Source organism: Austrofundulus limnaeus, unplaced genomic scaffold (assembly GCF_001266775.1).
Source record: "Austrofundulus limnaeus strain Quisiro unplaced genomic scaffold, Austrofundulus_limnaeus-1.0 Scaffold23, whole genome shotgun sequence".
Taxonomy (NCBI): Eukaryota; Metazoa; Chordata; class Actinopteri; order Cyprinodontiformes; family Rivulidae; genus Austrofundulus; species Austrofundulus limnaeus.
The window spans coordinates 1631506-1657466 of NW_013952425.1; the positions used below are offsets into that span (position 1 = coordinate 1631506).

The 25961-nt window shown below is 39.6% G+C and overlaps 3 protein-coding genes across 4 annotated transcripts in view; 1 reads left to right on the forward strand and 2 right to left on the reverse strand.

Moving 5' to 3' along the window:
* Positions 1–564, reverse strand: part of myoz2a (myozenin 2a) — an 11181-nt gene extending 10617 nt beyond the window's left edge. The window contains exon 1 of the mRNA XM_014004356.1: positions 358–564. The gene's annotated coding sequence lies outside the window, so the exon portion shown is untranslated. The remainder of the gene's footprint in view (positions 1–357) is intronic.
* A 1160-nt stretch (positions 565–1724) lies between these two features.
* synpo2a (synaptopodin 2a) lies at positions 1725–22970 on the reverse strand. Of its 2 annotated transcripts, XM_014004355.1 has the most exons (5): positions 22818–22970; positions 15032–15183; positions 14064–14800; positions 8579–11520; positions 1725–3595 (listed from the first exon to the last, which is right to left on the reverse strand). In XM_014004355.1, the coding sequence occupies exons 1-5, from the start codon at positions 22923–22925 to the stop codon at positions 3002–3004; spliced, it is 4533 nt and encodes a 1510-aa protein (XP_013859809.1). In that variant the 5' UTR covers positions 22926–22970; the 3' UTR covers positions 1725–3001. The 2 variants fall into 2 exon arrangements, with proteins under 2 accessions (XP_013859809.1, XP_013859808.1); XM_014004354.1 differs by lacking the exon at positions 1725–3595 and having other exon boundaries at positions 6792–11520; positions 22818–22965.
* A 1134-nt stretch (positions 22971–24104) lies between these two features.
* LOC106514853 (protein transport protein Sec24D) overlaps positions 24105–25961 on the forward strand; it is a 5133-nt gene continuing 3276 nt past the window's right edge. The window contains exon 1 of the mRNA XM_014004365.1: positions 24105–24191. The gene's annotated coding sequence lies outside the window, so the exon portion shown is untranslated. The remainder of the gene's footprint in view (positions 24192–25961) is intronic.

The following is a 25961-nucleotide window of genomic DNA, read 5'->3' on the forward strand; positions in this document are numbered from 1 at the left end:
ACACACACACACACACACACACACACACACACACACGGGCAAGAACATCACCTTTAGCCTAAGTTAGCAGGTGACAGCATTTGAGTTATTTACAGTGAATATCATGCTCATCATTTGAGAAATCATAGTTTAATGAGAAACCAAAAGCACATTTTGTCTTCAAAGTGGATTTTTCTAACAAAATGTGATCCGCATGCCATGAGAACTAAAAACAAAAGAGGAAAAAAGGACAAACATTTTTGGTTAAAAACAGCTACAACAAAAAGGAAAGCACCGAGAGTCAGGCCTGCTTCTACGTCCAAGTGTTGACATTAGAGGCAGACAGCACACCTGTGGAGAGGCCCAAGTGATGCTTACCTGTCCTGAAGGCCCCTCAGAGGGCGGGGSAGGTGTGTGTGAGTTTAGTGGGGTCACCTCAAGTTGCGCTCGTTTCCTCGGGGTGGGACGTCGGGAAAGGTGAGAGGCACGAAGGGTCAGTCTGTGTGGGTGCTCAAGCTCCCCGATACTGGGGAGGGGTGGGCCGGAGACGGGGCTGAAGCCTGACCCGACTGACCGAGTGTGGCTGAGTGGGTGGGTGTCCGTTTGTCTGTTGTCATTGGTATTTAGCTCACAAGCTACGGGACGAAGGGGTGGGGGTAGGGGGGCTAAATTTAGAGCATGGTGGTCACTACTGCTCACTTTGCCCTCTGTTTGCAGCTCAGGGTTGATTCTGTGAATGGGAGGAGTCGTCGCCCAGCAGGGAACTTTTCTTCCTCATTTTCATTTAACATTCTCCCAACTACTGCCACGCACACAGCTAGCTCAAAAGGTTTAAAAAAGACAAAATTGTGACCATTTTTGCACTTGGCTTGGTGACCATGTTGCAGATTGCTTATAGCAGCTGAAAATGACTGAGTTGTAACCATTTTGTATTTATGATGGCAGCAGTTTAATGGTTCATGGGGTATTTTGCTAACGGACAATTTTGTTCATTTGCATTGCAGCACCTATTGAGTTTCAACGTTATTAATAGGATTATGAAACTCATAATTATAGCATTGTAGCCCATAGTTATGAGTTGTTGTGGTTTTTATGACTAAAAGTCATAATTATCAGATACAAAGTCATGATTATGACTTTAAAGTCTATAATTATGACACAACATTTAAAAAGTTTCTTGTCTGTGGAGGAAATGTTAGGAAATTGGGTTTCAGCTGATGACAAATACATTTGTTTGGATTGGAGTTTGCTGAAGGCCGGCTCGCCAGTCAGAAACTGTTAGTTTTAAAAGCCATCATGTGAATATTCTTTAACACAATTCTCTCAAATTACAGCCAGTTGAATTAACCCTGGTAAATACACCATGCCCCCCCCCCCCCTTTTTATAGACAAAAAAGGAGAACAGTTTGAAGCATGCAGCATTAAATTGTTCTCATGGCTAAAAATTCCTCCTCTGAATTGTATAAAATTGCTTTCCAAATTTAAACAAGCCAGGAAACATTTTCTGCTAATGGTCACCNCCCCCCCCCCCCACACTGTTTTCTTGTCTGTCATTCTCTGATGATTCAGCCACAGTTGGTAGCAACTGTTATTGCGTAACCAGAAGTCACTATGGAAACACTCCCTGCCTCCAAGAGCCCGCATCGCACGTGGAGTGATTATTCAAGACTTCACATCACATTAAAACAAAAACAACAATAAACTCTACATAAAAGGGAACAATGGAGTAAAATAATAAAAATAAATTCTCAGTGTAGTTTAGTGTTTATTTTTGTAAAATTTGGATGGAACAAAAGCAAGTATTATAATATGATCTTAACACTAACTGTTCGAATGGAAGCTTCTATAGTTTATTCTGACAGCAGTGTGATAAATCTACTTATGTTACAGTACGTGCTTTATCAGAATATACACTTTGTGTGAGAAAAACCACCAAAGCTTTTACATCTTTTCTGCAACCCTTCATTCACCAAAAACAACCATTTATTTATAGCCTTTGTTATTATCTGCTTTCCATTCCACCTAAATTATTCTCTGGCTTTATTAAAACAGCATGAAYGCAATGAGTGGTCACACTGCACCAATTAAAATGCTTCTGGTAAATAAGCAAATGTATCTCACTTATTAGAGCTTATATAATCCGATCAGCATGAGTGGTAGCGCTAACCTTTTCCTAAACTTTTAAGTCTCATTGCGAAGGCACCGCCAATTACKTTCTGATTTCCTGTTGTGAAAACATCTTTAATCCTGTCCTCAAGCTCAGCGGAATGAACACAAAACAAGTAAAGACAAATAATCACAACAACTCAAAGCACATCTAAGACGTTGAAAAAAAGCAACACAGCAAAGGATATCAAACCGAACTGAACTGAAAAAAAACAACATTCAAAACAAAGAAAAAAAAAGACGTATAAAGTGGATTAATTTATCCCACACTTGGCAACTTCATGTTATTTTTTTATGAGGCAAAACATCATTAAAAATTGGATCCTGTGAAGAAAAATGTTTTGGCAATTCAAATTATGAAGTTCATGTCTTAATTAGCTTCAGCTTCAATGTGGACACATTTTCTTTGGGTGTGCATTGAGTGATCACAAGCTGAGTAGAAGCAAGACTGGGTGATTTGGCCTTATATAATGATACTGTATATATACACAATCCATTCATTCTCATCTTCATTGGAAACGACATACTCAGTTCCTCATCTTATACCACATTTCAGGCAAAATTCCCTTTTATTTGGTGCCAAATTTTCTACCTATAGAAAACCAGCTAGATGTCAGTGATGTTTGGTAAGTTTCCATAATCTAAACCACATGACAATCTCTTTTCTTACTTGACTGTTGCATTCGAAGTAATCCATTTAATCTGAAACCCTTTATATAAAGGTAAGAGCAAAACAGCACAAAGTGTTTGAGAAATAGCAAAAAATTAAAAAAAAAAATAAAATAAAAAACACAATAGCAATCTGCAAGTYAAGCTTGTTTGTGGAATCTATTATACCAAGACTTTCCTTCTTACTCTATCGCCGCCAGCTCCAGGTACTACTGGTGTACACAGACTTGTAAGTCTGCCTCTCTGATGGCCTGCTACTCTGAGACGAAGACACTGAAGGCCTCTGATTTGCCTCGGCCACATACTTTTGAGGCTGCCACTGTCTGGGCAGGGATCTGTAACCAACAAGGCCCACTGGAGTGGAAACAGGGCTTCTTGTTGGAGACCCAAATGACGGCATTGGTGCTTGACTCTGACTGYGGCTTCGGTTCCAGGTCTGGCCGCCCGTTTTCAGTGGGGCTTGGTAAGCGACCCCGGTCTTCCACTCTGCTGGCACGTCAGGCAGCATTTTACGCTGCGCTGCCAAGCGGACATTTGAAGCGAGGGATTGCTGGAGGTCCTGGAAAGCGAAGGCGTCTTCCACGAGGCCCAGGGGGTGGCGGGAGGCCGCCTCCCAGGGGGTAAGAGGTTTGAAGCCTTTTTCCAGCCATGATGTCTGCCTTGCTGGAGGAGTTATGGAGGATCGGCTTGGAGGCTTGGGAGAAGAAGAAGCGGAAGCTGATTTCTGGCCTGTGAACGGCACCCTGGCTAGTGGGGAAAGGGAGTAGCTCCTGCCAAGTGCCTGCAGAGAGGGATTCAGACATGTTTATTTTAGTAAAGCCTCATTATTGTCTGGCTGACTTGCAAATCAGCATAGAAAACAGCAAAAACTGATGACTAGCTCTTATCGACATATTGTTTTTAGTTGCTGAATGTGATGACTTAAAATTGAAATGCAAACTAAGTTAAGATCTAAACTAGTCACTAAATACAAAAGCTCTCGTACTTGTTATCTTTAATTTTGTTGTGGATTAGTCTTACATTCCATTATAAGCTTCTTCAACCTTTTTGCCTTTGTATTTCTCCAAACAACAGGGTCATAAGGTGAACAAAGCACATTCAGCTTGTTGTTTTATTGAGTCTCCACAAGAAAACCCCAATATATTGGTACCAGATAAATGTTTAATACTAACCTAATCATTTGACATATTAGATAAGATGCTCAAATATCATATATACTTCCTTTAAATCCCAATTTAGTCATCTGAATGTACATAGCCTAAAGATAAGGCAGTGCTGCCACCCTCTGGTAAGTGGTGTGTATTATCAGTTAAATGTAAAAGGTAAGGATGAAAAAAAAGTGCAGTCAAAAGATAAATAATAATAATAAAAAAGAAACATAAATATTTGTTGCAGCAATGCAATAAAAGGAGCAAAGAATGAGCTGATTAAAATATAATGTGATTATGTTTTGATTCAACTGAGGGAGTTTGCTTGGTTATGTTTGAATTCCTGTCTTTATAAATTTCCGATATAATTAAGACACTTTGAGACTAAATTGGAAGAAGATCATTTGTATGTTGCTAACAGGAATTTTCTGAGATTGTTATAATTTATTTGCAGCTGTTATGCAAATGTGACACCAAATCCTGTGATTCCAGCAGGGTCAGAGTCAGAGTGATGGCCTGATTGGCCACGTCATGCCATCCCCAAAATAATTGATTAATGGGTGGAGAACTTGGACTTTGTATTTCCATTTAGAATTTGTTGAATATTGTTCTCTAATGGACTATATAATATTTTTAAGCTGTCTTTGTTTAAAAATGTATGAACTGTAGCCCTGTAGAATTAGGATTAGTGGTTAGTTTAATTTAGGATTAGCATCAATTGTGATCCTTCTTAGCTACTCTTCAACAAATATAATTTTAATAAGTCCTAAAATACTTAATTATAGCTTTATAAAATTAGCTGTGGTGGCCATTTTGAATTGTTAATTAGCATTTAGATATTGGTAAAGATTGTTTTAGGATACTTCTACACTAATCTTCAGCTTTGCATGTCTGGCTGAATAAGTTTTAATCATTCTTAGCTATGGTCACACAAAACTCAGTGTTTCTTAAAGGGACAACAGTATGCGTTTCTCAGGCATATATTTAAATACTATACCATAAAAAGTATCTGTCACCTTTAGTTGTTTTTAAAATGCTGTTTTTATGTTTAAATAGAAAATAAACTTATCTTCTCATCACTTCCGCTTCTAAACAGCTTGAAATTGACCTTTGTCTCTTTAAGAACCACCTTCCGCTTCTGTCCCGTCCATTTTAGTGTGCGTGTGTGTGTGTGTGTGTGTGTGGGGGGGGGGGGGGGTTGCTTCGCGCGTGCGCTATGATGCAATTTACTTGGCATCTGAAAATACATTTCCTCAAAGGTATTTTGAATCTGAAAAGAGCTTCACTGGCTGTGTCCAAAACGGTGGGCCGGGTCCTCCAGAGGACCCAGCCTACCTGGTCGAGGTGGGCCGGGTCCTTGGTAGACCGGGAAGACCGGAAAAAAAGAGGCTGTGAATTTGGATGGTCTAGCCTCCCATCCTTACCCCAGCGTACGTCATGTCACCTAACAACTGTGACGACACTAAACAGAAACAAAAATAGATCAAAAATAGAAAATTATCAGTATATTAGCGTTATTAATATCACAAAACAATAAAATTAACTTAAAGGTAACATTTGAAGAACTAATCGACCCGCCGTAGATGCATGTTTATTTCTCATTTTTTATGACAAAATAATATTTAGAAACATGTCTATACAAACGATAAAAGTATTAGAATTACAACAGCTAGAAAATTTTAATTTTTATGTCACCGTATTTTTATTTAAAATGTATTATTTTCTCTCGCTTCATCCACCATTACTAGCATAAAAAAAATTCGGTCGGGCCGCAATACATTACGGGATATGGTGGGCCGGGAAGGATCCATCAGACCAGTCCTTCGATTCGGGCCAAAGGAAGGACGTATTTCTCGGCCGCATCGGAGGAGTCTTCAGTTTTGGACAGCCTTCGTCACGGCGCTGTGACGTATGCGGCCGACGAATTTGGCCTTCGGAGGACCCGGTCCATCGTTTTGGACGCAGCCACAGAGTGAGAAGTGGTGGAGCTCAGCACAGTTTAAGTTTCACTTTCACTCATTTGCTTTGTTACTGCCGAGAGTCTGCAGGAATCGTGGGCGGGGTGTGTGGGTGGGGGGTGGGGAGGTGCGCTCCGTGGTGAGGAAGTTCGGCTTAAAGACATGTCCCAGAGGTGTTCCTGGTACCAAAATGCGTTCCTGGTCCCCACCTGTTGTTTTGCTCCTCAACATGGCTTCCTAAAAACGCTGCAGGATTTCTCAAACATGCATGAATGARTCARAGCAAGGCTTTGGGCATGTTTTTTATGAGAGTATAACATTATAACATGATATAAAACTCAAAAAAGTTGATTTTACATGATATTGCCCCTTTAAAACAGCTGAATTAAAGCCATTTGAAGTTATCTGTGGTGACAATGTTGAATTCTCAAATCCAGAGTGCTTTTCTTTATTTGTATGTGCCCCCGAAGAAACACCTTGCCACCCCTTGCAAAAAAAGTCTAGCTTTGCTCCTGGATTCAAGTTGAAATTGTATATTTTATTGCAATTTTGCATCTTCAACTAGATAGCCCAGTAAGATGAAAGGCTAATCATAAGAGTATTGCAAAAATGTGCTTCTAAACCCTTCACCTCAGCTTCTACAAATGTGAAAGGAAATTAGATGATGAGTGATGTCTGTCTTTTTAGGATAATGTGCAATAACGTGGGCGTTTGCATCAATAAAATCTAGGAAGGCAAAAGTGAAGGTCAGCCATTATGCTGGCATTTATAAAAGAGGTGAAGAAGGAAGGAAATTGTGCAAGATGAACAGTAAAAAAATATGGAAGACAGCATAAACACAAGCACAAAAGAAAAAAGAAAGGAAATCAAACAAAGATAAAATATAGTTTAATGGCACTGCAGTGAATCATACATAAAGTGCACAATAAAGAGAAACACAAGCAAAGGGAGAAGAGAAAATACAACAAAAAACACTTCTGTGAGCATTCCCTATTAGACAATTATAAATCTTTCAGCAGTTCTTTCTTTATCAATTCTGATCCACTCACTGAATATATATAAATATATGAAAATGCGTGACAGGTAAACCTAGTAGGTGAATTTATTTTGTTTCAAGGAAAGCCCCAAGACRGTCTAAAAGATAGGGATACTGGGTAGCTTAAGTTGAAATTTAAAACCTACCAGAAGGACCTCAGATGTGGTCTTCATACAAGGCAGTTTAAATATAGTGTCTAACATGACGCAACAGGTGGTAAGAAGCTTTAAATAAARCTAAAGCCCTTAAGGAGGAGCAAAAATAAAAACTGAAAATACAGAAGAAAAAAAGTTTTATTTTAAAGGAACTTGTTTAAGGTCCCAGGTCATATTTCTTTGATCTAAAATTGTCTAAAATTCCAAAGTTGTTCTCTAATGCCTGTAAACTGACATCTCTGACTGTTCAAAATAAAGTTGTGTATTATCACAGCTTCCTCTTGCATTCTACACTCCCTTAAATATTTTCCTTGGACTTTTTACAATTTATATCTTACARTTTTATGTAATTAACTTAACTTTGGTTCAAATGCTTTGATCAACTGATCTTTTAAAACCTTGCTTTTTTTAAATAAACCTCTGCCTTTCAAAGTCTGACACCATTCTATTCTGATTCCTTTTCTTCCTTCTTACCATCTTCACACTGAGCATAATGCTCCCCTACATTCCTATACATCACCACCTTAGATTTACTTTATGTTTGCCTAAGTTTAGCACATTGTGCTTTAGAAATCCATTCTAAAATCAGTTAGGGTGAAGAGTTGATTAAAAAAGTTATCGAGAGTGTGTACTCAAWATCTTCCACTTGGAAGAGCACAAACTCTTGGATCCACTCATAAGCCTGCCATAATTTAACAAAATTCACTCTTTTTCTACAGCTGTTGGTTTCCACACCTGAGCTGAGTTTTTGTTAGCTGTAAACTTGGGTTTGGGAGCAGTGCTGCCACCAGATGCAGATTCAGGCCTGGCAGCTACAGGGAAATTAGACACAATGTAGCTACTGGTAGGCTGTGGTTTGTAAGGTACAGACTGAGTTGCCAGATAGGGAGGGCTACTGGCAGGCTGGTAAGCAGCTTGGATTGCCTGTTGGTAGGGAAGGTTTGAAGACTGATGGGCTTGGGGATGATAAGCTTGTGGAACATGTTGTTCATACTGCTGGTTAAATTCTTGCTGGTATGGACCACCTGGGGGTTGCTGATAAGGATAAATGTGAGCTTGGGTTTGCTGATACTGGTCACCTTGCATTACAGGCTGCATGGGTATCCCATGGGCTTGCTGAAGATATGGGGCATTAAATGGTCCAGTTTGTTGGACAGGGGCCATTTGTTCATATCTAATTGGTTGATTTTCTGGGATTGGATTAGGGGGTGAACAACTAGGCTTTGGTGTAGGGGGCTTGGCAGCCTCTGCTCCTGGGCCAAAGATAAAGAGAGAAGAATCTAATTTATATGGTTGATGCTTCATGACATCTATCACATTGAGTGGTTTAGGAGCAGACTTCTGTTTATCCTGGTCTTTTTTCTTTGTTTTGGTCCCAGGACTATTTGCAGGAGGCTGCTTTGTTGCTGCTGGGGGATAAAAGGGAGACTGAATAGGATTATAAGCTCGTGGAGGTGGAGCACGTACATTAGGTGTGTATTTCCATTCATTTGGTAAGGAAGCGGCTGGTGACGTTGACCGGCTTGCTTTGTTTGCTTCTACAGTCTCCGAGTCCACGACRAACTTCTCCATGCGAGACTGCCTCTTTGCAAACATATCAGCTCCTTTCCCTCTGACAAGTGGCATCTCATAAGCTGAWCCCAGGGTAGATTTAGGATTCAAGACAGTAGCCATTGGGTTGATAGGTGATGAAGACCTTTGTCCAATTGTAAAGGAGTGCATTCGCTGGGGTGGAGGAGGAGGGGTTTGGTTTTGTGGTGCAATTTGTCGTGAAAGCCAAGGTTTAGGGGAGGGTTGAATATTTGTGGGAACATGTTGGATGTTCACTGTAGATGTGGGGACATTCAAAGGTGTTTGCTGTGACTGTGGTCTCCAGTCATTTCCTGGGACTTGGGGTTGTGACTGGCCTGGAGGCCACATATTAATTTGTRGTTGTTGTGAGGTGTTTAGAGAGGACTGTTGCCAGCTTGGTTGTGGTGTGGGCTGGGAAGGAACTGGTTGAGCCCAAGGTGGCTGATGCTGGGGCTGATTTTGTTCCTGATCCCAAGGATTTATATGCTGTTGACCACCMTGCTCTGGAGGATGCTGAGTCCATGAAGGTTGGGATGGGGCTTGAATAGGAACAGGTGCCCATGGATTTAGATTAACTTGAGCCTGTACTTGAGGTTGTACTTGAGCTCCATGGATCCAAGGTGGCTGAGATTGGGCTTGCGTTTGTGCTGGGGCCCATGCATTAAAAGATGGTTGCTGCTGAGACTGACCTGAGACCCAAGATGGTTGAGGTTGACCTGGAGCTTGAGACTTTGGCCATGATTGTGGCAAATCTGGATGATGTTGCTGAACACAAGGTGGTTGTGGCTGTATTTCTGGCTGAGCCTGTTGAACCCAAGGAGGTTGAGCTTGTGCTTTCTGTTGAGGTTCATGCACCCATGGTGGYTGCTGTTGTGAGTGTATTTGTGATGGCTGAGTCCATGGGTTTGGGGGCTGCGGTTGCACTGGTTCTTGAACTTGACTCCAAGTTGTCTGCATTTGTGGCAATTGTGGCTTCTCCTTCATGTGTGCCCAAGGTGGCTGAACCTGGGCCTGAGACTGTGGTTGCTCTAGAGGTTGAGCCCAGGGTGGCTGAGGATTTGCATGGCCCTGTGATTGCTCCGCTGGTTGAGTCCAGGATGGCTGACTTTGTGGGGCCCAAGTATTTGTGGGATGCTGAAGGTGTGCTTGGTTCTGAGTAGGCTGATGTGTTGCCCATGGTGGCTGCGGTGAGGACTGCCGTGGAGCTGGGTTCTGAGGCTGCACTTGTACTGGTTGCCAAGAACAAGAAGATGACTGTTGCTGAGCTTGTACTGCTCCCCAGGTCAACATCTGTGAGGTTTCAGACTGCTGAGCAGAATTCACCTGATTGTTTGCCTCTTGAACTGTCACTTGTGGAGGCTGCTGTTGAGCCTCTGGTTCTGTGACTGTCCATGCAGACTGTTCTGCTGTATTGGTGTTGGCAGGAGTCTCTTGGGCTGCAGGAAGGGTGGAAGACTCAGGGGCAGGTGCAGGGGTTGGCTCTAGTTCTAGAACAGGGACTGTCTCTGAGGTGGGGGCTGGAGCAGGTGTGGATAGACTATTTTCAGCACACTGAGGCATGTCCTGGTTGGCTGCTTCTATCTGAGAGGTCCAAGGAAGAGAGTTGGGGTTGATCATAGGTTTTGGAGCAACTGGTGGAGGAATCTTGTGTTTAACTCTTTGAGACTGAAGAAAATTACAAGCTTCAGCCCCAAGGCTGAGATAGTCTTCATCAGGTCCAGATTCAAACCCTTTTTTATCACCCTTGTTAAGAAGATTCAGCAGTGCAGGGTTGGGTGATACTTTAGGAGCTTCTTTAAATGTGAACATAGGTTTGCCAACAGCCCTTCTCCTTGTGTCTAACAGGCCCGTCTTAATTGCAGGAGTAGAAATGCGCTCATCGCGGGAAGCTATCTGCTCTCCTTGACTCATATCTTGATTGGTCCCACATGCTGCTTGAGAATAAGGGGTTGCCACCATGTTTTCTGCWGTAAAAGGCTTTGCAGTACGATTGGTGAAGGAACTCTGAATTTCGTTGGATTGTTGTTGGACCGTGCCATTGATGTTTGCAGCATAGTGCTGCATTTGCTGTTGCTCTTGATGAWATTCCTGCTGGTTTTGATATATTTGCTGTTGTTGATAATCTCTTTGATCATACTGCTGCTGCTGATATTGTTGATATTGTTGTTGATAGTTCTGTTGTTGCTCATAGTACTGTTGCTCTTGATATTGCTGGTAGTGCTGTTGGTTTTGTTGGTGCATATTTACATCCATGTAAGCATGACCCTCTGTTGCAGACTGCATGTAAGAGTGCTCCGCCATTTTCTTCTCAGTCTCTGGCATTCCTTCCACAGGTATCCCTTGGCGCCTAAGTTCCTCGTGTTCAGCAGAAATCTCATCCATTCTCAGACGCCGTTGTGCAAACATTAATGCACCCTTGCCTTTGGTTTCAGGCAAACATTCCATCTCTGCTTGATTATTCAAGTCACTTTTAATTTCAAGAAGACTCTTATCCAAATTTAAAGTTATTACACCTGTACTACTTGGTGGAAGAGCAAGGAATGGCCTGTTTGATTTACAGTCGGTAGAAGCTTCAAAAGTAAATTCACCAGCAAGGGTTTTGTGTTTGTCGTCTCCGTAAATCTCGTCCTCTTCGTCACTGAACTCCGATTCGTCCTCTCCTGTGCCGTAACTCACAAGCGTAAACTTTTTGGCTCTCTGACGATGTTTCTTGAACATCAACACCCCTTTATTATTGGGGTTTGGTGGTGCAGCCGATAGAAGGAGAGCAATGCGTTTACATTTGGACTTAGCTTCCTTCACTTGTTTTTCAGACAAACTCTCGTTTCGCCTGAGCCCTGTATAAAAAAGAAAGGAAAAGATAAATTACTACATAAATGGTATGTTTAAATGTGTTTCTTTCAGAACCCTAACAGTTACTGCCAGAGATTTAAACAAAGTTCTCAAGCAATGGTTTTGCAATTGGAGTTTGTTTTAAGGATGACTTTTAGTTGCTATCGCATCAAATTTTACTTACTGCTGGTTTTGTGTTTGTTAAAACCAATTAGCTGTGGCAGTCATCTTAAATATGGTTGATCCCAAAAATTAATCCAATGTACATCTGGTAAAAACTTTATGAATTTTACTAAAATCCCTCTTCTGGTTCAAAAGATATTTTGCTAATAGACAAACTTACACACCAATGCCTGCCACGAGGAAAGGAGGGCAATCATAAGGTTAAACTTTCAAAGCCTACATATTTATTCATATGGTAGAGCAGTACAAAATAGAAACAGAGTGCTTCAGGCCCCAATTAGCTGAGATTTTGTTGGTATGTTTCATCACTTTGATCACTGACCAAAGCAAAAGTTGAAAGCAGTTCTTTCAAACTTCATCTACAACTTCTATAAGCTAATTTAAAGAAGTTAAAAACAGTTCCAAGTCACATAATTACCCTAAATCTAAATAAMTTTACCATGAATATTATACTTCTGTTGGGCTTGAACAAGGTTAAAAACAACAGAGTAATCACATTTTCTGCAAAGATGCACAATGCTGAGTTCTGAATGAGGAGATGATAAAGAAGACAAATGCTGGCTAAAATCCAAGTGGCAAAATGCTAWCAGAAACTAAAATGGAGCAAAGAGCTAAGCCATAAGTAGCAAAAATAAAACTAAAAGCTTAAAGTACCAAAAAGCCAGCATAAGTAACAGAATATTAGCTAAAAGCTAAAAAAGCTAAAGGTAGGAAAAACGGTAAAGTCCAAAAGTTGCAAAAGGCTAGCCCAAAACAGGCAAACAGCAGCCAAAAGCTAAAATTAGCAAGAAAAAAAAAACAGCTAAACAAATAGTGTGGATCCTGAATTGGCATTCAAACAACACTAAAAATAAAACTCAACTTTGAAAAATGGAGCATGAAACAAGTACCTCACTCCATATTACCCCATGTGCTTCAGTAGAACTGATTTAACACTTAATAAACCTTACTTAAGGAATGACTGATTTCTTTACATGTTAACTAAATACTGTATTTACTCACAAATCTTTCTGCCTTTAATTTTATTTTACATTTTTCATTTGCAACTGATTTATTTCTGATGTGCTTATTTAGCTGTTCATAAATTATTCACATATAAAGTAACAATAAAATTTGTTGACCCCTATATAATATTCTCATTTGTTCACTGAGAAGACTCCACATTTTATTCCAATAAACAAGCCAAGAATACAAACTAAAAAAAGGCTGCAGGCAATAAATTGTGGTTTTACAAGTCCATAAATGTACAATTCCCATTTTACCCCAACACAAGACAAACACACCATGACAAAGGTAAAATCAAACAATCAAATAATAAAAAAACCAACAAGTTTACTTTGTAATATTCCTGCTGGACTAACCTGAAGGTGGAGGAGACAACGGCAGTGAGCAACACACTCACTTTTTCAGCTCAGTTAAAGCACCCCATCTGAAGGGATCGGGTAACAGACTAAAGGAGCACATGCTGGTGTCTGTCAACTTCTGCCGGCATCATCAGCGCATTGGTGTTATTTTTATGTCTCCTACACAGCTCAGAGGAGCACCTCGGTGTCCATATTTACCATCAAGACACTTTCTAATAGAAATCATCACACGTGCAATAATGGTTTTGCCTCCTTCTGTGTGCTCCTTTGTTTATATTATACAGTGAGTCAACCCAATTAGAGCAATCTTAGCAAACACAGAAAAGGCTATAAATCAGACAGCTTTAAAGATATTAAGCTAAACCTTAGTGTGGTAGTAGCTGAGACTTATTTTACAACTTATAATCTGAGTTCTAACTGATTATGCAAGATCTGTGTTCGAACTCTGCCATTAACTATTGGAATCAACTCTGTCAGTTAGCAAAAAAATCCATAAACCAATGGATGGATTTTAATGAACTACCAATTCATTCTTGTAGTCAACCCAATTCAAGATGGTCACCACAGCCAACTGATTTTAAAAACCACAAAAAATATATAACCCAGTCAACTTTAGAGATATTGAGATCAAATTTGGTATGGCAGTAGCCGAGTCATTCACGTCACATATTCTGAGAGCTTACAAATAATGCGAACAAATAAGATCTCAGGGTAAAATGCTAGCATGAAAGGCTAGCTAGGTGTTTAGTTTAAAAAGCTTTTGCTAAATATCTGCTTTTAGGTTCTGYCATGCTGTAACTCCAGTTAGACCAGGCTGGATCTGCTTTCACTCAAAGGTATGAGCTCCCTCCTCCAACTGCAGTAAAAAAAAAAACACATCCTATTTTAAGCCTTCCACACACACAAGGACACCAGGCTTTGGGATGCACACATGTTCTCAAATGCAATTTAATGATGCAATACTCATCARTTCAAACAGAGGAAACTCCAAGGTTACTTACTGGAGTGCCTCGGCCGGTGCTTGTTGGGTTTCTCCTGATCCCCGTCAGAATCCGAGTCCTGCTCTTCTCCCGGCGCTGCCTCCTCTGATGGAATTTCAAATGAGATGGTAAAGGACCCAGGAGCACCGGCGCACTGCCCTCCTTCACTATCACTGACCCCGGGGCCCCCCTTGCTCAGGATGCCCCTCCCTTCTCCCGATGCTTCTGCTGGCTGCTGCAGGATGACCTCCGTCTGGCCCAGCGTCAAGGGGGAGCAGACCACCACTCCACGCTGCCCGAGCGGCTCCTTGGCGAAGCACGGCAGGTAGTGGGATGTTATGGCGGTGGTGCGAATAGTTTCTAGCACCTCTCGGTTCGAAAGCTTCCCCTCTATCCCACGAGCGCTCCCGAGGGAGGAACATCCCCCGTCGTCCAAGGTTTGCTCAGACAGGGACACCTGGAGCTCCACCATTTCTCCAGGGGAGAAGCACCGTCGTACTTCTTCATTGTATTTCTTGTGCAACAGCTCATGGCCTCCCAAGGTGYCCGATAAATGTTGCTCTGGTTTCTGGGGAACTTCTGTATCGTTGTCCAGCTCCTGACCATAGGCCTCTCTAGGGGACTCAGATGTGTAGAGCTTCCCGGGGACGTTGGATYTTGGCTTTGAAGAGAAGATGTGGAGGGTGGTGCTTTCTAAAACCTCGCCTGAAGAGGTCCTATCACCGCAGCACGTGTCTTCGGAAGGGATGAAATGGTATCTTATAGAGAAAAGAGGGGGAAATATCAACGATCAATGGAGCRTGTTTTTGCTTTTTCAGACAAATTATTTCACAAACAAATGATTATTTCTCTTTAATGTGGTTGTTAGTAAGAGCAATGGTGGATTTCTTTGGTTAGGTATATTAATAATTGTATTGGACTTACAGTATGTGCATTAATAAACATATACAAACTACAAAAAACACTCTCCCAGCTGATGACAGAACTACCTTTTGACAAGTAACTGCAKAGTGTCGATTGACGTATCGATGAGAGCAAACGCTCGTAAGAGGGTAAGATCGGCACACGGCTCCCCGTTGATTGACACAACCTCATCACCCTCCTGGAMTCCAGCCAGGGAGGCTCGACCACCTTCTTCTAACTGTGAAGGGTAACAAAAAAGTCAGATAGAACAGAACAGAATAAAAGTTTACATATTTCGTAGCCTGGTTAAAACCAGCTCCTTGTCCTTYGCTTTRCTTCGTACGAGAGTCTGGACTCTCRGCTATAGAGAARCGATTCTTGCTGGAGGCGTGGCCTCTGCTGAAGTTTAAAATGATTGGATTGGTTGGYTGCGAYGTTTGTGTATGCCAGCTCCACTGTGAAGGAGGCTAGGCTAAGAAGCTAACCGGAAATTRCGTGCGCTGTAAACAACCCTACTGAGAGGAGAGARGTWCCGAGCYGAACKAGACGRCTGTAAATGAGAGCTGCTGCTTTGTCAGACAAATTTAATTTAATTTGGGACACAGACTGGCTTCATCCACTTCCTCCACTGCCATRTGCTAAACTAACTAGCAGACACTKYGCAGAAAATCAACATTCAAAACTCCGCYTTCTGTTTGCTGTTTGGCSCAGGCAAAATAAACTACGCWGCACAGAAAATCAATGTTGTCATTCAAAACTCCGCCTTCTGTTCTCTGATTGGCCCTAACAAAATTCTCCTGACGAAATCCTTGTCTATGGGAGAAATCCCAGATGGAGCAGTGAAGGGAAACTAGAAGCATTGTTTGTGGATTTGCAAGGGGGGGTCCCTGGCCAGAAGCTAATGTTGTTTAGGGGGCCTTGTCATGGATAAGTTTGGGAACCCCTGACATAGACCATAATCTGTGGTTGCCTGCAGTTTAAGCAATTTGTTGCAATACTAAAATTGAACACAGATATTTYAATAATGATACATTTTGTGCATCTCTCAGTGTGATCACATGAATCGAAGTCTTAAACGTTTCAAAGAAGTCAAATGAGCTTGTTACAGAAGTTAGRCAAAAAAGTTGCATTCAAACTTTCAAACATTGCTAAAATAAAGATAAAGGTATGGTGTTTAATACCAAAAGTGTAAATTTTAGCTTTAGTCTCTACTGTGTATAACAACTGCAGAGCAGCAGAGACGAGATCCAGTTAAAGGGCACTACTTGGTTCAAGCAGTGACCGATGGGTTCATTTCYTTCTAATAGGTTCTTGCTGCCTAATGGTTCATTAATAAGAGGATTTTAATAAAGGGGGGGAATAAACCATAAATCCTGCACTAAAGGCCACTTACACAGCTGTGGGTGTAAATTATCACTATAGTACCACACAATTAACGAATACGCATCAAGTATACAACACAAATAGCAAGGTTGGGGTGAAATTTGTTATGTACATTTGCAGTCTTACTGGAGACTAAAATATTAATTACATTTAATTTCTTACATTCTCCTCTGTTAATTCATAAACAAAGASAGTGAGGCACTAACAATTTTTAGCYCAATATRTGTAAAATTGACTAAGTTACAGTCATTTTTGTGCTTGATGAGGTTGTTTACCGTCTYGAACTAATTTCACTCTGAATGGTAACCAAATTTACGTTTAACATTATTTTTAATCTAGTGACACCACACTCTGATGGATATATGTAAGCAGCGTTAAAAACAAAAATAAATAAATAAATAAATAAATAAATAAATAAATAAATAAATAAATACAGACAAAAAGCTTTGAATCTTCAGAAGAGTAAAAATAATAAATGCTTTGCTTTAGATTCTGTAAGAGCAATATGAACTATTTGCAGTGAAACACTTCACCACTAGATGGCACACTACAGCTTTTTTTTCCATCCCACTGAAGAAAGAAAGAAAAAAAACATCTAATCTGAATGTGCAGGGTGAACAGGCACACATACGTATGTTTCAAAACTGCCTTTAACTGTTGCACTTGGAAACACAAAATGTGTCCCTTTTAATCAGCAGGCATCAATCTATAAACAAAATGTAAGTGTCAGTCTAAAAGAAGCAACAATCAGAAATAAAAATTCTGTTCTGAGGCACATTACAAAACCAGTAACTTCATCATAAACCTTTTATAAACTGCATCGTTGCTCTGGTTTTTAAGAGTATAAACGAGCCCTAAAAGGCCGTCAGAGTGTCTGTTCATAGGGACTCTCAGCTCRTTACAGGGAGGATGGATCTGTCTGGAATGTTACAGTAACTGATCCAAAAAAGGAGGAAACATGTTTCCTTTTCTCAAGAGTCAAACAAACACAGTCAGACAAATGTTAAACAGACTTCATTTGTCGCTTCCATCCTGGTTTAAATTTGCTGCATCTAATGTAAATGCTTCAATTCTTYGGTGAAAGCTGTTAAATGATGCTAAACGTGTGATAAATGAACGTTTTTAAAAATATCACTTCAGTTATGAAGTTTTATTGCTCACTTTATGAGAAACAGCAAATATAATGCACCACATGCCCAGGGAGCCTATTTACAGTATATTGTTTTTTATAAGGTGTTTTATTCTTATATTTTTTTTACAAGGTGTTTAAATGACAGAAAATCACAGGAAGTCTCAAACTGATATGTTAACACGGTTCAGGGCAGTTTCAGCTTTTCACAGCTCGAAGCAATCATGCCTTTTTTTTTTTTTTTTTACATTTTTGGTAAATACTTTCCAGCTGCTTGCAAGTAGCACTCCCACCATGTGAGTAAAATGTATATTTAATGTTCTATTGCCATTTTGTGCCATGAAAGTGGGGCAATAGTGCAAAATGTCTCTGTGTGTTTGTTAGGTTAATGCACACAAATTTGAATAAAAACACTGAAGGATTTTGGAGGCAACCAACAAACTGATCTTAGGAAACACTTGCTGATATACAGCGAGTGAAGTATTTACACTGAACAAGCCTCATCTGAGTTTGCTAACACAACAAGAAAAGTATTTGTTAGGAAATAAAGAGCAGTGACCTCTGTGTTGGAAACAGTTGTGGAGCACTGAAGGAAAACACAAGTGAATGACCGACGTGGAGGTATTTTGTTGATTTGATAACAATTTAATGAGTCTCCTTCGGTAAACTGTTAGAGCTGAAACATCAGGAATAAGAGACAGTTTATTTGCTCTGGCATTAACATTCTGATCCCAGAAAACAGTGTTTAAAAAATGTCAATKTGTTTAGTTTGGAATATTATTTGTAGCTTGAAATGGCATATTTTACAGCCATTTGAAGAACATTTTACTAAATTGTTGGGATTAATTAATTAATTAAACAACATGAAATCCACATTTTATGAAGGTAGAACACTAGAAACCAGACTCCAACCTGAACTTTACTCAAAAACCATGTAGTGGATTTAATTAAAGGAAGAGTGTTTAACATTTAGGTGTATATTTTAAATGAATTTAACATAATCTCTAATGAAAACGATCAAAAACACAACTAATCATTAAAAACCAAGAAGTCATTTGATTATTTTACATTAGAATAAGTTGTTTGTATATCTACATGGACACCATTTAGAAACTGCCAGGTTTCTACAGTAGCTCGGTAAGGACGAACTAAAGGCTAGCAAAATCAAAGACTGTTTACGATGAACCGGCCGCTAGACTTCAATGTGAAATGAGAAATGATCATTACACATATTATATTTCCTAAATTTCTAATTAGATTAATCTTACCACTTGAAATATCACTATTTCTAAAGTTGCTATTATTGCATTTGGGAGTATCTAAGATTTATGACACCAGATGGCCACCGTAGAGACTCCGTCATGTTTTTTATGGGGATTTGTGAAATGACATTTTAGTTGGTTGCAATAAGGAACCTCGACCACTAGATGTCGCAAGATTATTACACATTGTTCCTTTAAAAGAATTATGTCAACTGGTTCCACTCAACTGAATTTAGTGAAAGTAATGCATTTATCAGACTAAATCAACTCACAAAAGACATTATAATTTTGTGTTTGTCCCCCATTTATGGGGCCCCCTAGATGGATGGTGCTCTTAGTGTTTGCCTATACTGCCTATGCCACGGGCCGGCTTTGATTGTAGAACAGGGTAAAGTTTGTTTGGTGTTGTTTCTGTATCTTTAAAAACTAAAGTGACCTCACCATTTATTTATTTATTTATTTATTTATTTATTTATTTATTTATTTATTTATTTATTTATTTATTTATTTATTTATTTATTTATTAAGGCCATAACTCAAAATGCAAAGAAAACACAGCTTCCCTTATATGGAGATAACTTGTTAATAAAACTCTCCAAACTGCCATGTTTCTGAAAGCAAACAGTTTCTGCACACTTGATCATACTAAAGAAAAGCTATAGTTTAACACAACTGTGAACTTATTAGTTTGGTGTTTTGTTTTGTTTTTTTCTGTTTATTTGTATTTTTACAGCACTGGCTTTGCATTCATCCCACAAACCAAGTTCAAAGGTTCGTGTTATTCTTTCCAGATGACGAGCAAACTCCTCATTTATCATCTACCTCGCACAGGCCGACGCTTCAAAACTGTGTATTTGCAAGTACGCAACACATGAGAACACTTTGGAGGCTGGATGAYGTTAAACTCCACATTTGGGTCTAAAATTAGTTTGTGATGTTTCACGAGACAAATAAAAGTGGAACATGGAGCATATACCTCAACCTCCCTCAGGGCCAAGAAAACCTTGTTTTGGGGTTGGGGGTTTTCCAAGACTGTTTGAAAGATTGTGTGTTGTTTTTGTATAATTGTAAAAAGAAAATGGAAGAAGGATTTACAACTTGGCTCCCTAGGAACTAGTTTTCATCTTCCTGTGTGTCTTGGTACCAGCTTCTAACATCGAACTATCTGTAAACTTTAAACTTCAGAGTGCATTCAGTAAAGTCAGAAATGAACGTTATGATTGTGGCTTTGGTTAATGGATCTGTTGTCGAAACGACCCACTGACGCTTTCAGAGACCCCCCCAAAAAAAAGCTTTCCTCCGGCAGAGCTTTGATGTAGCAAGAACGCCGCTYAAGAAAAACATTTACATCAACACTGTTTGGACGACAAGTGGCTGGGTGATCTGTGCAGCTTCACTTTGTGCACTGCAGCACCATATATAGAGCGTGAGCAGCTCTTCAGAGTAAAGGCCCCTGGCTTTGTGTGCAAACACACACATTACAGCAAAGCGCTCTTCTATATAAACTTTTTTATTCTACTCAACTGAGAGGTTTTTTTTTACGTCCTTAGAAACACACATAGGACTAATGCCAAGGTTGAAAAGGACAATTGGGTTTATGTGGCCTCATAGGTCTTTTTGATCCAAGGATGTCAAGGAGGGTTAAAAACCATGTTCCAGGTAGCCTGTAGAAGCACATTTAGCAGTAACAWCTTGATGTGGTGGTTTTCTAAAAGAATTTCTCACAAGTGGAGGAAGTTTGACCTGCTCTTCTTTACAAYGTTGCTTCAGGTCATTGAGGTTTGCAGCCATTTGTTTCTGCACAGCTCTTCTTATGATCCACCATGTTGTGGTCTAGAATTTGATTGGACCAATGCAACACCTTGTTCCATCCATCCATCCATCCATCCATCCATCCATCCATCCATCCATCCATCCATCCATCCATCCATCCATCCATCCATCCATCCATCCATCATTTTAGAACCCAAGGCCAATGTCAAATGTATCTATACAGCACATTAAAGGGGAGTATTATGTATTTTCCTGACACATAGTTCAATTCTATGCGACGATCATGTAACTGTTACCTTCAATTCTTATGAAAAAGCTGTGTAGATATCAAAAATAAATTTGACTTTTCATCATAAACAACTTGATATTGGCTTTTGTCTCTGTTTAAGAACCTCCTGCCATTTCTGACACTCCCACTTCAGCACATCTTCACAACACCACTTCATGCCGTTTGCAAACTTTTGAAGGAGCGTTGTATTTTGTTGTGAAGAAAAAAAAAAGGAGCAACATTATATAATATGGGTTTATGTAAGCAACTCAGGTTGCTCTGTGGGGCGGGAGCTCAGCGGGAGAATGAGCTCCAGGGAGGAGCTTTGGGTAACTAGGCGGTGCTTTGTACCAGCAGGTGTTTAGGCAGCTTCAAATGGCTACCGTAAGTAAGTCAAGGGTTTCTCAAACATGCGTGAATGAATCAAAGCAATGCTTTTAATGAGGGAATGACATTATAACATGTTAATAAAACATCAAGCTCGACCTCAAACTCTGCCTCAATCAAAAGCCAAAGAAAAGAGCTGAGATTTAAAATCCTCAACTGTTCCACAACTTTGGAGAAGCAACTGCAAAAACTCGATCACCTCTGGATTTCATTTTGGATCTAGGAACACCTAAAAGAAACTGGTTCCTACTGGAGTGTAGATGTCTAGAAGATCACATAAATATGAACGGCCAGACCAGACCTTTSAAAACTTTAAAAGCCAACAATAAAACCATTTAGCAAGTGAGATCATGTCTTGATAATCCCTATTGAGTGACAATTGAGATCGATGGTGTGATGCTTAGCAATAACACAGAGGTACATGTGTTATTTATTATTATAAAGAATTGGTGATGAACATCATACTGTACCTCTTTCTGCTTTGTCATCACAATGACCACAACCACTTTGAGTGGTCCGTAAGAGTCCACAGGATTAGTCAACACTTGGCATGATTTATTAACTGTTTGTGATATCCATTCCCTGTTCAGATAAAATTCTCCACATGAGATTTATTTATTTATTTAATGTTTTAATCAGACTTTTAAAATGCACTCGTTCGAACAGAGTTCTTAGTTTTGGTTTGTCTCTCTTTCAAACGTCTTTGGATCAGAGTCTGAAYGCTGCTTTGTTTTCCTGCTGAAGCCCCTGAAAGCGATGAAAGATCACACCGCTCTGATCTCCTCACTCTCCCTTTAGCTTTGACCATATAAGGGTGCTGAGGAATCTTTCACCAAAACACAGCCAGAGCGCACAACTATGCAGCCAGACGCATACCAGTTCAAGCTTTTAAAAGTTCAACTGAGAAAATAAATGCTTTTTTAGATTTCTCCCACACAGCTGAAATGGTAGCTTGTTGGAATTAAGAAGATTCAAACAAAATTGAAAGTCTGTGAGGAAAATAAAGTCAGATGGTTCATGGCTGAAGACACACACTGGGTTAAATCAACTGTAGAAAGGCAAAAAAAAACAACAAAACAAAAACAAAGCTGAAACAAAGTAAGAACGCTGAGTGGTGAAATCCACCCGAAGAAGCTGAAACTGAGGTGTTCAAGGTAAAGAAATTCACTTTGTGTTTATAAATAAAGCAGAAAATCTAAAATTAGCAAAAAGCTGAAAGAAGCAAAACACAAGTTGCAATAAGTAAACTCCTAGCCAAAGCCAAAAGTATCTAAATGCTATTTTTTATAGCAAAACAATAGCTGAAAGCTGATTGTAGCCAACAGTAGCAAGAAGCAAAAAGCTAGGTAAAAGCTAAAATTAAAAGTAGCAAAAAGGTATATGCAAAAGAAAAACTAAACGCTAAAGTAGCAAAATGGTAGCTAAAAGCTAAAAGTAGCCGAAGGCTTGACAAAAGCAGGAAAAAGTACAAGATGACACAAATAAAAATCTGCTGGAGCAAATTTTACAGATTTTTTTTTTATGTCTGTGGGTAAACATAACTGAAAGTAAATAAAAAAAATAAAGTAAAAAGAAAGTAGCTGGACATTATATTTAATGAAAGGCTAAAGCAGCATCAATTATGCAAAGTTAGACAGCAGATTATGATAAAGCAGAGTGAAGGTTTTTACCTGGGAGATGAGGAAGGGTCTGTAGGTGTCCCCCTCCCCCTCCTGCAGGGAGAAACCCCACGGCGCACCGCCACGCAGGGTCACGCAGATGTAATCCCCGGTGCCCATGGTGCTCACAGCTCCTCAGCCGAACCAGCACAGAACTGTCAGCAAGTACCAGCAGCCGCAGCACCTCTACCCCTTCATCATCATCATCATCATCTGAGCTCCCAGCGCGAGGCTTCGCTCCAGCGCCGCGCGCAGGACCCGCCTGCRGGGAGGCGCGTCCCTGAACCATCCCCAGCTGCAGGAGGAACATAAAACAACTCTGAAAAACAAGGAAAATACTGTTGTTGCAGAGTTTATCTTTGCAAAATAAGTGAACCAATTTAAATTAACCTCCGCATGAGGGGAAAACGGGTTTGCCCAAAGCCTTTTTTGAGCGTCTGTTAGCAAAATATCTCATGAACCAACGGATAATACCATATCTGAGAGTAATCACTGGGCGTGCATACACCTTACGTTCAAAACAATTCAGGATTAGGGCCACTGGGGGAAAAAAAAAAAAAATTCTGAGATTAAAGCCGAATCCTGACCTTTTTTCCTCAGATTTCAGACTTTTTCCTTATTCCAGAATTTCCCAGCTTTAAATAATTTACATGCGTTGATGCATATTATTGAAAAATGTTTAATAGTTTTCCCCCCTGGCTGCAAATTAAAAAAGAAAGGGAGAAAACTTTTACCAGTCTCCTCGATTTACTGAGCCTACCTGCGATTTTTCATGCCTATTGGTATTCATTTTTTGCGTCCAGTTTCCGCTACAATAAATAAACAGAACGGCGTTTCCTTTTATCGTGTTGTATGCTATACCTGCGTGATAAAAGTGACTCTGCTTGTGTCTGTTTGTAAATGTTATTAAAAAAAAATTTAATATTCGGTGTTTCTGATGACGAAACGGTCTTTTCCGAGATGCTGACGTGTATGAGGTCCCTCTACTTCGCGCATGCGCAACAGAGCAAGACACGAGACAGCCTTTTTTTGTCAAGTAGGCTGTGAAAAGCGGAAATAAAGCAAAAATGTTGTCATCGTAAAAGTCAACATTCATTTGTAAAGCTAATATTTATTAATAAAACAAGTCTGTTATTTTTTAAAGCCGTTTTATGTAATTTTGAGTAATTTATAATATGTGTTTAGCTAAAAAAGCGTAATGTTAGCGTAGCTTAAAACAGTCATTAGTTTTATTTTGAAAAACCTTTACCGGAAGCACTTAGTGATTTATGCTATGGACGCACATCTGGGTACCAGCAGAGCTACCGGTGCTTTGCTGGTGTTTGACGTGGCACTCTGCTTACAGAAAGTAACAGACGGTGAGGAGGACTCTGCCCCACTATCCAGGTAAATTACAAGAACAAATTACAATACAGAATAACCTTTCCTCGTATAATCTTTACACCAAGAGTTGACTTTATTTGAGCGTTTCTGTCGAGGAGGAAAACTTTGTAGTATTTTTTTTTGTGCGCAGCTAGCAAGAAGATGTTTTCATAAATGTAGTCAAAGTAAGATTTTAAATAAACAGGTTTGAAGCTTATGTTGTCATCAGAGTTTTATTCCAAGTACAAAGACGTAACCGAGTGTGCAGCTGGTTGTAAATGAATGAAATGACAAAAGCGTGTTTTTACTTTGTTTTTTTTCCTTCCCAACGGTGTTTGACGTGGCAATTGTCGGAAGTTGCGCATTTTTTGTTTCTCTTGAACATCAAACCCCAACATCCTTTCCTGGTGCGATGTGAGAAGGGAACAATTGGTTGAAACGCTTTTATTTTCTAAAAAAATAATAATCAAACATAATCATATTAAAAATAAATAGTTGCTGCTGCTTAACAAACCAGCTGTTATGAGGCCAGTTTTTCAAGTTTATAGAATAATTATTGCATTAAATCAACAATCACAGTGCCCAAAACTCATTTTGCCAGCCATCTATATCACTCAGACTGAACTTTAACATATTAAATAATTAGTTTGTTTAGGTTATACAACCAGAATTAAAATGAACCTATTATTGACCAAAACTACTAAGTATGTTTAGCATAAACTAGTCTTTTAATGGTAGTTTTGACATTGAAATCTGTTTGGTACTGTAACTATATAACCCAGGATAGGCTGCTTTATCTTTTAGGGAGCAAAGTCAAAGGTTGATAGTTGAATGAGGTCGAATATCAGCTGTTATTTGTGGTTTGACAACATATTTATTGTTTGAAGACACATTTTCCTGCCTATTTGGACATGTTTTGATGTCAAGGAGACATATTTTCTTTTGTAAATGCTTACACTAGCCTTGATCGCTAGTACTTTTTTGAAAAAAAATTTTGTTTGGACTTTGGTGGATTTGTTCTTCCTTTTCAGTCTTTGTTCCAATCTTTGCAAATGTTTGTTTGTTAAGCTGACTAACTCTGACCTATAAATCACTCAGGCATTAAAACAAATCTGCCAATGTTTTTAGTAGAATTTATAGAGAATATCAAAGATAAGAAAATAAATTATTCTATAGCACCAACAAGGTTGTTCCCAAAGAGCTATTAGATAAAAAAAAAACTTGTCACACAGCAGATGATAAAACGGAAGATGATTAATTTCTCTGGTCCTGTCAAATCTTTACAGGATTTCTCYCTGTTCTTATTAAGCACGACTTTCAGATAATGTTCATCAGCTTTAGATAGTACTTTAGGTCTGTRTTGTCTTCTAAATGTTCACTTTCTGTTTTTTTTTTTAAATCACTTTACCACTTGCGGTCATGGTCAAGAATAAGGATTGGATAGAAAACTAGACATGGGTTTTTACGATGTAAAAACAAGTGTGCATTGCCTTGTAGCATGTCATTGCAGCATGGCTTTACCTGAAGCAGTGGACTTGCAGAATGAACTGTGACCAAGTTCAAATGTGTTTTCTATACCAGCTTGTGCTTGTCAAGTCAGCAGGWGTTTGTAATGAGGATAATTGTGTGACAATATGATGTTTGTAGAGATTTTTTTGTTAAAGTTGCTGTAGCTGGGTTTTGAACCCAGTTCTCCCACATGAAAGTCAATAGAGTTAACCATTAGACCATTTGAGCTGTGGCAGAGGGCATTGCCAGGGGTTGGTTTGTATGTGTGCAGAAAGAGGCCACATC